At 37.1% G+C, this 15265-nt stretch overlaps 1 protein-coding gene across 3 annotated transcripts in view; it reads right to left on the bottom strand.

The window, feature by feature from the left end:
- Positions 1-5379: 5379 nt before the first annotated feature.
- ARAP2 (ArfGAP with RhoGAP domain, ankyrin repeat and PH domain 2) overlaps positions 5380-15265 on the bottom strand; it is a 193571-nt gene continuing 183685 nt past the window's right edge. For all 3 annotated transcript variants that reach the window (XM_061419874.1, XM_061419875.1, XM_061419873.1), the window contains 2 exons: positions 14645-14779; positions 5380-7869 (listed from right to left, as the gene is read on the bottom strand). In XM_061419874.1, coding sequence (XP_061275858.1) covers positions 7489-7869; positions 14645-14779 — 516 coding nt within the window. In that variant the 3' untranslated portion in view covers positions 5380-7488. The remainder of the gene's footprint in view (positions 7870-14644; positions 14780-15265) is intronic.

Here is a 15265-nt window from a genome sequence, read left to right on the forward strand (position 1 = left end):
CAGTAGTATTTTAAAATGTATATCACCAGGAATTTAGTATTCAGGTTTAATGACTTTAACTGATTGGCAGGTTACCTTTTAAAATATACAATAACTCCTTGTGTTGATTTTGTCATTTGAACAGTCAACTGACAGAAATGATTTAAATGTTTCTGGTATTTAAATTGTATTAATTGTGTAAGAGCTCATTCAAAATATTTAAAAAGTGTTTGAATTCCTCTGTAGACATGAGTACAATATCCGCCAGTAAATTAGGTTTATTATTCCACTAAAATCTTAGGAAGAAGCCTCAGCTCTGATAATTTTGTAATATGATTGTAGAATCTGTTAAGATCTGATTTATCTGGAATGAGTATATAGAATTCTTTGGCTTTGTGTATACACTGTCTTTCATGAGGTGAAGTAAAAGAGGTCATTATGTTTTATAAAATATCTATAATCATAATCACATCTTTATAAATTTGATTTAGCATGTCAAATATGTTATTTCTACCTTGTTCTAAACTACTAGTTAGATGTCTAATTTCATTATTCAACTGGGTAATTATATGCATTTGGAAGATTACCGATTACTGTTCTATTCCATTTACTTGTGTAATTTCACAATTCTGTTTCATGCAAAGAAAAGAATTGGTCTATAGTTAGAATGTGCTGTGTGTGTGTGCTTAGTCACTTAGTTGTGTCTGACTCTTTGTGACCACATGGACTGTAGCCTGCCAGTTTCCTCTGTCCATGTGGATTCTCCAGGCAAGAATACTGGAGTGGGCTGCCATGCCCTCCTCCAGGGAATCTTCCCAACCCTGGGATTGAACCCAGGTCTCCTGCATTGCAGGTGGATTCTGTACTGTCTGAGCCACCACGGAAACCCATAGTTAGAATAATGCATAAAAAACACAAACCAGACAAATTCCTTGGAGGCAAAAGTTAAGTTCATCTGCCAAAGAATAAATCCTCACTAAAGGATTCCTAGTCTCTTTATTAGGTAGTTGAGCAGTTGGGCAGAAAATAACTAGAAATATTAGGATCAATACAAATTTACTCAGGCATCTTGGTTACTTCCAATAGGTTCCAAACCATTTTCAATTAAAAAAAAAAAAACATAAAAATGCTTTCATTGGGGGTAAGCATCTGTAGAAAGTATGTGAAGGAACAGATTACTGAATTGGAACCAGGGTCATTTATGCCATTTGCTTTTTGTTATAGGCAGCACTTGTAGGAACAAGAGCCATGAACACTCCACTATGGGAGCTATGAGGAACCTGATAAAGGATCCAACATTTAGAATAGTCTTAAGTGAACTGTTGAACAACGTGTTGCCTTATGTTGCTAGGATTTAATAAACGAAAGGGATTCAACAGAAATGAGCTGAAAGTCCCAGGTTTTGGTGTTTGTTGAGAGCTTTGAGTGTTGTCACCAGTCATCTCTATTTTTGGAATGGAAATTTTTATGTTTCTGAAGTGGGAACTCACTTCTTAGCCTTTCAATGCAATGGCAACAGCATAGTGTGGGCTTGGGAAGATAAGTGTGTCAACCACTGAGGTTATTGGTTATTGCAGTGCATGGATGATCTCAATAGTTGTTAGGTGGTAAGTCTTTCCTCAAAAGAGGAAAGTCGTTGCCTAATTGTTCTGTATTTATTCAGATGCATCCCTAGATGGTGTATAACTGTTAGGAAAGGGTTCCAAGACATTTTCTGTCAGGGAGAGGTTAAGAGTACAACTACTTTCTTATCATCATAATCCCTTGTCCATGCTTATGTTATTGTTCAATCACTAAGTTGTGTTCTACTGTTTGTGACCACATGACTACAGCATGTCAGGCTTCCCTGTCCTATACTATCTCCTGGAGTTTGTTCAAACTCATGTCCATTGAGAAGTGATGCCATCTAACCAATTCATGCTCTGTCAGCATTCTCCTGCCCTCATCTTTCCCAGCATTGGGGAATTTTCTGATGAGTTGGTTCTTCACATCAGGTGGCTGAGGTATTGGAGTTTGGAGGTATTGGAGTTTCAGCTTCAGCATCAGTTCAGTCGCATAATAGTGCCCAACTCTTTGCGACCCCATGGACTGCAGCATGCCAGGCATCCCTGTCCATCACCAACTCCTGGAGCTTGCTCAAACTCATGTCCATCAAGTCAGTGATGCCATCCAACCATCTCACCTTCTGTCATCCCCTTCTCCTCCTTCTTTCAATCCTTCACAGCATCAGGGTCTTTTCCAAAGAGTCATTTCTTTGCATCAGGTGGCCAAAGAAGCTTTGGCTTCTGCATCAGTCCTTCCAATGAATATTCAGGACTGGTTTTCTTTAGGATGGACTGGTTGGATCTCCTTACAGTCCAAGGGACTCTCAAGAGTTTTCTCCAATACCACAGATCAAAAGCATCAATTCCGCAGCACTCAGCTTTCTTTATGGTTCAACTCTCACATCCATACATGACTACTGCAAAAAACATAGCCTTGACGAGGCCAACCTTTGTTGGCAAAGTAATGTCTCTGCTTTTTAATATGCTGTCTAGGTTGGTCATAACTTTTCTTCCAAGGAGCAAGTGTCTTTTAATTTTCTGGCTGCAGTCAACATCTGCAGTAATTTTGGAGCCCAAGAAAATGAAGTCTGTCACTGTTTACATTGTTTCCCCACCTATTTGCCATGAATTGATGGGACCGGATGCCATGATTTTAGTGTTTTGAATGTTGAGTTTTAAGCCAGCTTTTTCACTCTCCTTTTTCACTTTCATCAAGAGGCTCTTCAGTTCCTCTTCACTTTCTGCCATAAGGGTGGTGTCATCTGCATATCTGAGGTTATTTATATTTCTCCCAGCAATCTTGATTTCCGCTTGTTCTTCATCCAGTCCTGCATTCCTAATGATGTACTCTGGATATAAGTTAAATAAGCAGGGTGACAATATACAGCCTTGATGTACTTCATTCCCAATTTGGAACCAGTCTGTTGTTCCATGTCCAGTTCTGTTACTTCTTGACCTGCATACAGATTTGTCAGGCAGCAGGTATGTTTCTCTGGTATTGCCATTTCTTGAATTTCCACAGTTTATTGTGATCCACACAGTCAAAGGCTTTGGCATAGTCAATAACGCAGATGTTTTTCTGGAACTCTAGCTTTTTCTATGATCCAATGGATGTTGGCAATTTGATCTCTGGTTCCTCTGCCTTTTCTAAATCCAGCTTGAACACCTGGAAGTTCTCAGTTCATGTATTGTTGAAGCCTCGCTTGGAGTATTTTGAGCAGTACTTTGCTAGCATTTGAGGTGAGTGCAATTGTGTGTTAGTTTGAACATTCTTTGGCATTGCCTTTCTTTGGGAAAGTTTTTCTTTCTGAGCTTCCCTGGTGGCTCAGATGGTAAAGCGTCTGCCTGCAATGCAGTAGACTCGCGTTCAATTCCTGGATTGGGAAGATCCCTTGGAGAAGGAAATGGCAATCCACTCCAGCACTCTTGCCTGGAAAATCCCATGGATGGAGGAGCCTGATAAGCTACAGTCCATGGGGTCCCAAAGAGTTGGACACGACTGAGCGACTTTACTTTCACTTTTCTTTGGCATTGGAATGAAAACTGACCTTTTCCAGTCCTGTGGCCACCGCTGAGATTTTCAAATTTGCTGGCATATTGAGTGTAGCACTTTAACAGCATCATTTTTTAGGATTTGAAATTGTTCAGCTGGAATTTCATTACTTCCACTAGCTTTGTTAGTAGTGATGCTTCCTAAGGCCCAATTGACTTCACATTCCAGGATGTCTGGCTCTAGGTGAGTGATTACACCATTGTGGTTATCTGGATCATGAAGATCTTTTTTGTATAGTTCTTCTGTGTATTCTTGCCACCTCTTCTTAATCTCTTCTGCTTCTGTTAGGTCCATAGCATTTCTGTCCTTTATTGTGCCCATCTTTGCATGAAATATTCCCTTGGTATCTCTACTTTTCTTGAAGAGATCTCTAGTCTTTCCTATTCTATTGTTTTCCTTTATGCCTTTATTTCACATAAGAAGGTTTTCATATCTCTTCTTGCTATTCTCTGGAACTCTGCATTCAGTTGGGTGTATCTTTCCCTTTCTTCCTTGACTTCCACTTCTTTTCTCAGCTATTTTGTAAGACCTCCTCAGACAACCATTTTGCCTTCTTGGCATTTCTGCTATGTATACTAAAATCAGGATACCCATAGTCAGCTTTTCATCCTCACGGGTAAATATCTGTAGATTTAGCCAATTATTAATAGCATGTTAAGTTTGCAGTCCACAGTGGGCTGAATTTGCTAATGTGGAATGTGTGATTACCAAGGGCCTACTGAATATTTATTGAAAACATACACAAAAAAGTGGATTGTGTAGTTCATTCCCTTGAGCAATGTGGGGGATAGGGATGCTGACCCCTACCCAGTTGAAAATCTGTACATAACTTAGTTGCTCCCCCTGTCTGTGAAATCAATCAACAGTAGATCATGTAGTACTATATTATTTACTGCTGAAAGAAATTCATGTATAAGTGAACTTGCACAGTTCAAACCTGTGTTGTTCAAGGGTCAACTATATATAAGTCATCACAAAAAGCCCACAAGATTGGTTATTCCCACTTCTCAGATGAGAACATTTAGATTCTAAACTTTAATCCAGTAATTCACAAAAATGTCTCAAATCTATACAGATATGAGTTATTAAAAACTTTACATTATATATTAGTAGCCATGGAAGAGAAGATAGGTATATACAAAATAATTTACAACATTTTCAACAAAAAATTTTTAAAAATAATAACTAAGGGATGTGAAGCAGATAAATTTCAGTTACTGACAATATTCATTTCTGTGCTGTTTTCAGATGATTAGAAATAAATGTGATGATTGTACACATAACAAGATATTGTTCACATTAAGCTAATTTTGTCTTTTGTTGAGCAAATAATATGAAAGTTTTGGTGCAAATTTTGATGAGATACTGTAAGCTTTCATCATCTCCTCAAAGTAATTATTAGAAGTGTGAGAAATGTGCAAATACCTGGATACTACAGTCTATCCAAATAAATTCGGTGAATTTTCAAAAATATTCCTTTCACAATACAGTTTGTATATTTTAGCATTAAAATTATCAAATATAAATTAGCAGATAATATAGTTATATGGACATCATATTTTTGCTTCAATTACTTTTGCTTAATTTTATTAACTTTATTGCAACAGAAATGAGAGAGTACCATCAATTTGTTTCTTCATGTCTGCATATAGTCATCATTTAAAAGAGAACAGTATTCATACTGACATGTTAAAAAACTAACAGCTAGTTTGAAGTATATATTGAAACTTTTTTCAAATGCAATCTATTTATTTATTTTCAAAAGATGAAGGTGGTTAATTTGAAAAAACAGTCACATTCAGGTGGACTTGGAAAACAATTTTAATTTTTACTTAAAATATATGAGATGTCATCATTAGCCCTTATCTTACACTTGAAAAATGGAGACAGTTGTACAGGAAGGGAAATAGAAGTTATTAGATTTTAAGCTCAAGTTTCAAAAGTATTCAAATAAGGCAGGTAAAAAAAAAAAATCCAGATACTGTTCCATTGTCCAGCATAATTTTCATGTCCCCTTATTTCATAAAACATAAATATTATCATTTACTAAAAATAATAGTTTTAGTTTTTTTTTTTTCCTAAACACCATGATTCTTGCTTTATAGCTATGAAGGCTCCCCAGCAGTGCCACCTATTTCATAAACTGACCAGCAGTTTCTCTCTTAAAAAGAAAATTCCAATCTATGTGGATTTAAAGAATAAATATCACATATCCTTTGTAAACTATTTTATCACAACCAGGTATAAGAGATCAGTATTTTGTAATGAAGAAATTCATAGCATTTAACAGCATATTACTGCACTATGATTGGACTGAAAAAAGTATGGGCCTTTGTATACTGATATAAATTCTGATAAGACACCTGAAAAACAGGTGGGGGGTAGGAAATGGTAGGAATAAAGCTTGGCTACCTACTAGTAAAATAATTTTGATCAAAACTCACCAGACCTAATACAATTCTAAAGAAACTGATGAAAAGTGCTACCCCTGTCAACTATAATTTAGATGGTATTGTTTGAGAAAACAACCAAACTAGTAGCTGGTCTTTATGTGGAATTAAAAATAGAGGGCTCTGTCATTATTTATTAGGCACAGGAAGAAGATTCCTGCTTTACTAAAAAGAAAAAAAAAAAAGGTTGAAAGGGAACTAGTAGCTCCCCAAAGAATAGTAGTTAATCTAATTCCTACCCCCAGATGGCCATATGTTGTACAGTTTCAGTAAATTGTGACTCAATATTACTTCAGAAATGAACATACAATGAATATACAAAGTAAAACAGTAATAAAAAAAAAAAACAATAAAACCCTGTGATGATGACTGTTGCTCATACTGGAATGACAGTAAGGAAGTCACAAAATTTGCTCGTATACAGCAACAGTGCAAGTGGCATCCATGCCAGGTCCGGTATACATGATCTCTTCAATGCAGGGTAAGAGTCCTCTCAGCAGCCACCTGCAAAGAACTCAAGTGTAGTGAATGGGTTGGTACTGCGCTTGGTCCACTGACACCATGGGAACAGTGGCCAGTGCCCTTATTCATGTGTGCTGGCTGAATACTAATCTTGGGAAACACTTAAGTCACTAGATTATTTTCTTAACAAGCAGTTTCTCATGAACAAGGTCTGGTCAACAGTAAACTAGAATGAATCTCAACCTGACCTCCTTGGCTTTCAGGACATGTGTTAATTCTTTGCCTCTTTTTAAAACCTCAGTGTTGTTTGATAGGCAGCCACTAAAATAAATCCTCCCCCTTTCCAACTTACTTTCCTTTCTTTTCCCTAAGGTTGGACCCTATGTAAACCTAAAAACATATGATAACTTTATATACAAGGTTTCTCAAAGTGCAAAATGTGTTACATATAGTTTCATAGGCTTCATTTACATACAGCATTTTATACAATACAGTACAGTTTGCAATTTCTGTTCATAAATTTACACGACTTAACAGACACCTACAGTTGACCCTTGATCAATGTGGGTTTAAAACTGCGTGGGTCCACTTATATGTGGATATTTTTAAAAAGTGAATCCTACAGCACTACATGATCCACAATCAGTTGAACCTACAAATGCAGAGGAATTTCAGATACGGGGGCTGACTCTAAATTATACACAGATTAACACACTAACCCCTGCCCCATGTTGTTCAGGGGTCAACTGTACTTCAAAAGGTTGGCCACCCAGAGTAACCCAATGCCTTCCTACGCAAGGTTAACATTTTGAACTGTACAAGCTTTGTTCAGACCACAACACAGTGAATCCTAACACTTGTCACATATATACATACATATTAATAGTTTAAAATGCTCTTTAAATGGTTAAGGATAGCTAAACACATCTCTCCCAGCATAAAATACAGTTTGGTTTCAGACACTGTACACAATATTTAAAAAAATAATTTGTAGGACAAGTCATTTTATTTCCTTCTGCACCACCTGCTCATCCTGTAACTCTTTTGGAAGCGTTCTTGATCGCTGGAGAACCACGCTAAGCTCTTCTATGACCTTTGGTGGTAACTTATTATTGCAGTCCAAAGTATCTTTGCCATTCCTGTCCTCGGTCTTCCTCAGTGTCTTTAGGCCTTTATGGCCTTTCTGTCGCCCTGGAAATACCTCAGCCTCTGTGTCCTCCAGACAGTTGAAACTCCGGTGTTTTCTGGTTCGATTTCGAAGTTTCTCGTCCTTGTGCTCCAGGCACTGGGCCACGATGGAGGCTTTCTCCTTTAAGGTGCCATCTCCACCTTGGTCACGCTTTGCACCAAGCCGCAGCCTTTCGAGTTCTGCTTTTGCACTCTTAAAATAAAACAAAACATCTCAGAGGGAAGCAAGATCTGGCCTACTCTGCTTAAATAATACATGGCACATAAAAGTTGATGCTTATTTTATTAGCGTTTATTTCTATGACTTAGGTTCTAACTTGACTTTTGGCACCAGCAGCAGTCTGAATTTATAGACGGATCTGAGAGCTACAAAACCAACTGAAATGGAGATCACGGAAATTCATTTTAACAAGCATTTAACATACCACTTCAAAGATGTCTTTCAAGCTAGTTATTCAAATTGACTCCCATTTTAAACTTGCCTCTTTCAATTCACTCCTGCTTGGATGTGTCACATGTTCATGCATCTATAATTCCTACAGTGTTGTACCCGAAATACAGAAGAAAACGGGGGTCTCTGTGGCCATAAGCCCAGGAAATACACTTTGTAATAGATCCCTCTTTGAGATTCACAATACATATTAAAGAAGTTGAGAAATACTTTATCAGAAAAACCTGTTCAACTTATTTTTCTGTTTTTTTTTTTCTCCTCCAAAAATATTTGACTAGTGCAATCTTTTCCCCATATAATGTCTATTAGAATCCTACAGATATTTGTGAAAACACTGAAAGAAATATATAGTTATGGATTAAAACCCATTTTTGTATCAGTGGATTAGAGTACACATTCAGTCAACTGTGTTTACAGGCACCAGAAATCCAATGAGACAACCTGCCTTGGGACAGAGGTGTACTTTCATAACTAGTGTCCATGGCATCTTGTGACTGGGCAAGTACTGACGTTCAGAACTCTCATCAGATTCTCAAAGGGATTACAGCCTAACCAAATGTAAGATAAAAGAATGAACAACAGAAGCAAGCATCTTGTGGGTATGGAGCCATAGCAAAAGGCTACCCAAAAAACTGAGCTGGGGGAAGTGGGAAGGCATAAGTCATTTTTCTTTTCACAAGCAAGAGTTGAAGGAATTTCTTCAAAATTTCCTCATAAAAACTGCAAAGCACGAAGAAATCCAAGGAAAATTTCTTACTGTATTATAAATGTTTGAGAGAAAGATGAAATTGGTGATGTAACATGAAGAATGGGACTGTTTTGCAGATGGCAAGTAGAAGTATCTGTGCTTACCCATTCTTATGAAAACACCAAAAAAACTAACTGAACAACCATCAACAAACACACACACACACTCTGGAACCTTTAAAAGATACCTACATCCAAAGACAAAAAGCCACAATGAGATGGTAGGAAGAGTATAATCATGATAAAATCAAATCTCAGATCTACTGGGTGGGTGATCACAAACTAGAAAATAACTATACCACAGAAGTTCTCCCATAGGAATAAAAGTCCTGAGCTTCACATGAGGCTTTCCAACCAAGGGGTCTGTCTCTGGGAAGAGTAGCCCCCAAAGGATCTGGCTTGGAAGGCAACATGTTCTTGGGTTGGAAGAATCAATATTGTTAAAATGACTATACTAGCCAAAGTACTGCTATACTTAGATAACCTGTATAGCACAGGGAACTCTGGTCAATATTCTGTAATAACCTAAATGGGAAAATAAGTCGAGAAAGAATAGATACATATATATGTATAGCTGAATCACTTTGCTGTACACCTGAAACACAATATTGTTAACTATACTCCAATATAAAATAAAAAAATACTACTTTGAAAAAATGAAACTAAGTAGCATAAACAGTGTTTTGACTAAGATGTCCAATGTAATGTTCAAAGGGCAACACCTCACCTCTTTATTTTTATCCATAGTGCTCTTTCTAGTATACTAGATAAGCTATTCATACCTCTTGTGATTGTCTGAATGCTGCTCAAAACTCAACACAGTGCAAGGAGGGTTTTGTTTTTAGCTTTTGTTTGATTTGTTCACTGATGAGTGAACTTATCACAGTGCCTGCAGATGGGAAATTACCAATAAATATTTTCTGAATAAGGGATGAAGACAGGTTTAAAAAATTCAAATGTATAATATTTCATTTTATCATATTCTGTTTTATCTTCCTAAATTCCAGCAGATTGGGACATAATTTTACAACTTGAAATTTTCTGATAAGCTCATGATTATACATCTCAGAGAAATGCTTCTACTCTAAACCTGATAAAAAATATTTAGCTGTTTAGTATCTAGCTTAATTCTAAAGTTTCATTAGAATGTGTTAGAATGGCTACACAGCCATGTGAATGTTATTAATGAATTGTGCATGTAAACTGGTTAAAATGGAAAATGTATTTTATCACAGTGCAAACAGAAAAATAAGAGAGGATTAGTAAAAATGGTAGCTATTTAAACATAAGGATGTGATGGGGACTTTATAAATAAATATGAATCTTAAAGTTTCACTTGGTATCTTCAGTTCAGTTAGGTTCAGACTCTCAGTTGTGTCTGACTCTTTGCGACCCCATGAACCGCAGCACGCCAGGCCTCCCTGTCCATCACCAACTCCCGGAGTTTACCCAAACTCATGTCCATTGAGTCGGTGATGCCATCCAACCATCTCATCCTCTGTCATCCTCTTCTCCTCCAGCCCCCAATCCCTCCCAGCATCAGGGTCTTTTCCAATGAGTCAGCCCTTTGCATCAGGTGGCCAAGGTATTGGAGTTTCAGCTTCAACATCAGTCCTTCCAATGAACACCCAGGACTGATCTCCTTTAGAATGGACTGGTTGGATCCCCTTGGAGTCCAAGGGACTCTCAAGAGTTTTCTCCAACACCACATTTCAAAAGCATCAATTCTTCTGCACTCAGCTTTCTTTATAGTCCAACTCTCACATCCATACATGACCACTGGGAAAACCATAGCCTTGACTAGACGGACTTTTGTTGACAAAGTAACGTCTCTGCTTTTGAATATGCTATCTAGGTTGGTCATAACTTTCCTTCCAAGGAGTAAGCATCTTTTAATTTCATGGCTGCAGTCACAATCTACAGGGATTTTGGAGCCCCCCAAAATAAAGTCAGCCACTGTTTCCCCATCTATTTGCTATGAAGCGATGGGACCAGATGTCATGATCTTAGTTTTCTGAATGTTGAGCTGTAAGCCAACTTTTTCACTCTCCACTTTCACTTTCATCAAGAGCCTCTTTAGTTCCTCTTCACTTTCTGCCATAAGGGTGGTGTCATCTGCATATCTGAGGTTATTGCTATTTCTCCCAGCAATCTTGATTCCAGCTTGTGCTTCTTCCAGCCCACCATTTCTCATGACGTACTCTGCATAGAATTAAATAAGCTGGGTGACAACATACAGCCTTGACATACTCCTTTCCCAATTTGGAACCAGTTTGTTGTTCCATGTCCAGTTCTAACTGTTGCTTCCTGACCTGCATACAAATTTCTCAAGAGTCAGGTCAGGTGATCTGGTATTCTCACCTCTCTTGCAGAATTTTCCACAGTTTATTGTGATCCACACAGTCAAAGGCTTTGGCATAATCAATAAAGCAGAAATAGATGTTTTTCTGGAACTCGCTTGCTTTCTCAACGATCCAGCAGATGTTGGCAATTTGATTTCTGGTTCCTCTGCCTTTTCTAAAACTAGCTTGAACATCTGGAAGTTCGCAGTTCATGTATTGCTGAAGTGTGGCTTGGAGAATTTTGAGCATTACTTTACTAGCCTGTGAGATGAGTGCAATTGTGCAGTAGTTTGAGCATTCTTTGGCATTGCCTTTCTTTGGGATTGGAATGAAAACTGACCTTTTCCAGTCCTGTGGCCACTGCTGAGTTCAAAGACCAATATGGAGTGGTTTTATATATCATAATGACAGTTTTCTTTCAACTATTGGCAGAGAGACATGGGGACTCTGGTATAGTATTTAGAGGTCAAGCATGGGCTTCTCAGGTGGCACTAGTGGTGAAGAACCTGCTTGCAAATGCAGGAGACATAAGAGAGATGGGTTCGATCCCTGGGTGGGGAAAATTCCCTGGAGGAGGGCATGGCAACCCACTCCAGTATTCTTGCCTGGAGAATCCCCATGGACAGAGGAGGCCTTGCGGGCTACAATCCATAGGGATGCATAGTCAGATACAACTGAAGTGACTTAGCACACACTAGTCATCTAGTCTCTTCAATACAATCATCCTGTTTTGTATCAATTTTACTTTTATACTTTCCCCTATACTACCTTATTGAAATTTCCATTGTGCTATCAGGTACCTCAGTTCTATGACTAGCTTCTTTACTCCTCAATCTCTCTCGACTATTTCCTGTTGGTGTAACTGAAGTCCATCTCAGTCTTGAGCATACCAATTTAGTGTACACACATGCAGTAATACATATAATGCTAAAATTTCAAGTAAAACTATGATATTAAACTAAATAACATAACCTTATTAATGAAGATGGGGAGGGGTGGTGAAGCGAATTGATAAAAATCAGGATGTGAAAGTGAGTGCTTTGTATGATGATATGGTATGTGGACTGCCATGTGTGTTTTGGGGAAAGGAAAGGACATTGATACCATGGGGAAAAAAGGCATCTTTTATGTGCTTCACTGTCCTTAAGGTATTAATAATTCAAAAAGAAAAGTTGATAAGGTATGAAATTAGGAAAGCAAGAGGTGGCCTGGTCCAGTGGATGCCAGTTTGTGTCAGAGAAAATTGAATGGAAATGAGGATCTGAAATGGAGTTCATCTCTAAGCAGAGAGAATATTACCCTATGAAATAAGGGCTTCTTCTTATCCCTAGGAGCTTACAGATAAAAGCTGAGCACAATGTACACAGTAAGTTAAGAAGGTACCCGAGAGGAAGTAGGAGGGCCATAGGTATCATTTAGCTTATGTGTTCTTAAGCACTGTTTGCCTCTTCATGTATGATTTGTCAACAACTTACTTCCTCTGGCTTACTCACTAGCTCACTGCTAATTTACTCAATTAATTTTAGAAGTCACTTCCTCCAGGAAGCCTTCCTTGCTTGGAGGAGGTATTCTCATACAACTTTTAAATGAACCTCTTGAAAGCAAGACAGCTCATTTAATGTGAAGTCACCAAATGCACCAATCTGCCAACAATTTGTTTGAGAAGCAATTTTCTTGACTATATCCATTGACTGACTTTAGACTGTATTAAGCTAGCTAGTAATACTGTCATTTATTAATATACTACATATTTACATAAGTTCAATTAAAAATACTTTATTTGGTTTGTGTGAAAACTTGCAATTTTAATTTTTCTTTTTTTAAACTTTAATGGTTTTCAGTGAAAAACATTACCAAATAAAACATTATTTATCACTGAAAAACATCACACATTTAAAATATTTCTTTGTCAAATTTGTTGAATTCCCACACTTATGAAAAAGCTTGGTTTAGTTTACTAACAAATTTTCTAGAAATTAATATTTCATAAAATTGTTTTCAATTTTGAAATCAATTTGGTTATAGTTTTTGTTCATCAGTTTTCTGATCTCAAGAATGTTAAAAAAAATTGCCTCTGAAATTCTGGATTTGAGGTTAAGTAACAAACTATTGTTTATTCAATCATCTCAATTCTATACTGGATACTGGGTAACGTACTTTGTTCCTAAAACTTGCTTTGCTCCATAATTGATCCTGAGGCAATGTCAGGAGAAGCTAGGGTCACAGCAGGGCATAGTTATTCCCTGCATTTCTATGTCCCCTAACCTGGGTTCCCAAACATGACTCTTAAAATGCAGATTCTAGATTATCTGAGGAATCCACAGTTCTGCAAAACAGTTTATTATAAGGAAGAAACACTTGTAAGTGCAAAATGGTAGAAGGGACAAGCTCCTGAGTTCTTGCTGTCTTATTCTTCTCTTTGACTACATTAGCACAGAAGGCAACAAAGGAAATAAACCATTATTTTCAAAGCTTTTATCTTTTAGAGAAAAGAGATCGTATTGTGGGATAAATGTTTAAGGAAAGATAGTCATGGAAAAACACTTTTTAAAAATCTGATCACTAAATTGTCTCTCAAAAGTTATTCCTGTTATATCTGAAACTTACACAACTTTGTAAATCAACTATATTGCAATAAAACTTTAAAAAAAAGTTATTCTTGTTTGGAAAAATGCCAAATCTGGGCTCTAAGAAGAAACAAAAATGTCTTTTGCGTGCTTTTCTTTTTGTTTTGAAGGACTCTTAATGCACTGAAATGCACATTAGTTGCAAAATGTGATGAGTTTTGACATTTACAGCCTGTGTCTTTGTCTGAATCAAGACCAATGCTACTTATGTTCATCCTACCCTTCAAAGTGAGAAGGAAAACATAGTTTTCATGAAAGATGCCAAATCTTCTTTATTGATGCTCAAGGGTCATCCTGCCATTCCTTAAATTAACTGAGCTACCCCATGGGTTCCCAAACCACTGGAATTTGATTGTGTTACTGGTAAGCCTTGTTACCATGGCTCCCGACATATTCTGCCCTGGGCTCATTGTAAGGAGGTTACAAGTGTACTTGTAAGGCTAATCTGAGACTGATTTTACCACCAGAAACTTCTGTATACATATTTAATATTCTTGGCCACTTTAGGGATAAAATAAGCTAAGTGGTATTATGCATATTTAATTGAGTGATCAATAACATTATTAAAATTACTTTTATTTAAGTTAACAAAATATAAAACTTCAAAGAGTGACATAGGATTATGCATATAGTTTCTTGATGGATGTGATTTTTACAGTTTTAGTATTTTTACTGCACTCTTCCAAGTGATTATTACTGTGCTCTTGAAACCAATGAGGTAACTGATGCATTTAACCACATTCAGACATAAGTAAACAAATATTATTATGATTAATGTAAAAATAAACATCCTAATCTTACCTCAGTCTCTCTCCAGGCTTGGGTTGCATTTCTGTCATGCTGGATGGGAATCAGAGGCAAACCTCCAATTTTGGGATTTTTGGTTATAGAACGTTTTCGTTCCTTTCCAGCTGGTGGCCATATATCATTTTCATGCTGTGGAAACACAATTTCTTGCTGTGGGTGTGTGACTTTATTATGTGGTCCACCAAGTTTATAGTCACTGGGCTCCTTTCCCATCTATCCAAGTCAGCTGATCTGCTTTTCACGAGAAGGTTGTTTGTAATTATGATGTTGATTCTCGTGGTAGCACCGCTTGAGGATGTAAAACTCTTAAGTGAACTGAGCTTTGAGGTCTCAGTTCAATTTCTAAGCTTCAGAAATATGCCTTCTGTACTACTTTTCAAACCAAAGGGGGGAAAATATTTACAGAAACCAGTAAATCTCTTTGTAGAAGAAAAATAATATACCTGTCTACATTTCTAGGCCCTGTAATCAAAATAACTACACATTCATTTTCTCTTACCACTGAAGATAACTTTTAGTGTCAAAATAATTTGACATTATATATACCCTCAAGTCAACCTAAGGCATGGCTAGCAGAAAAATTATCTTTATTTTATGACCTTTTGAAAAATGTTT

The sequence above is a fragment of the Bos javanicus genome, chromosome 6 (genome assembly GCF_032452875.1).
Source record: "Bos javanicus breed banteng chromosome 6, ARS-OSU_banteng_1.0, whole genome shotgun sequence".
In the NCBI taxonomy this organism is placed as follows: Eukaryota; Metazoa; Chordata; class Mammalia; order Artiodactyla; family Bovidae; genus Bos; species Bos javanicus.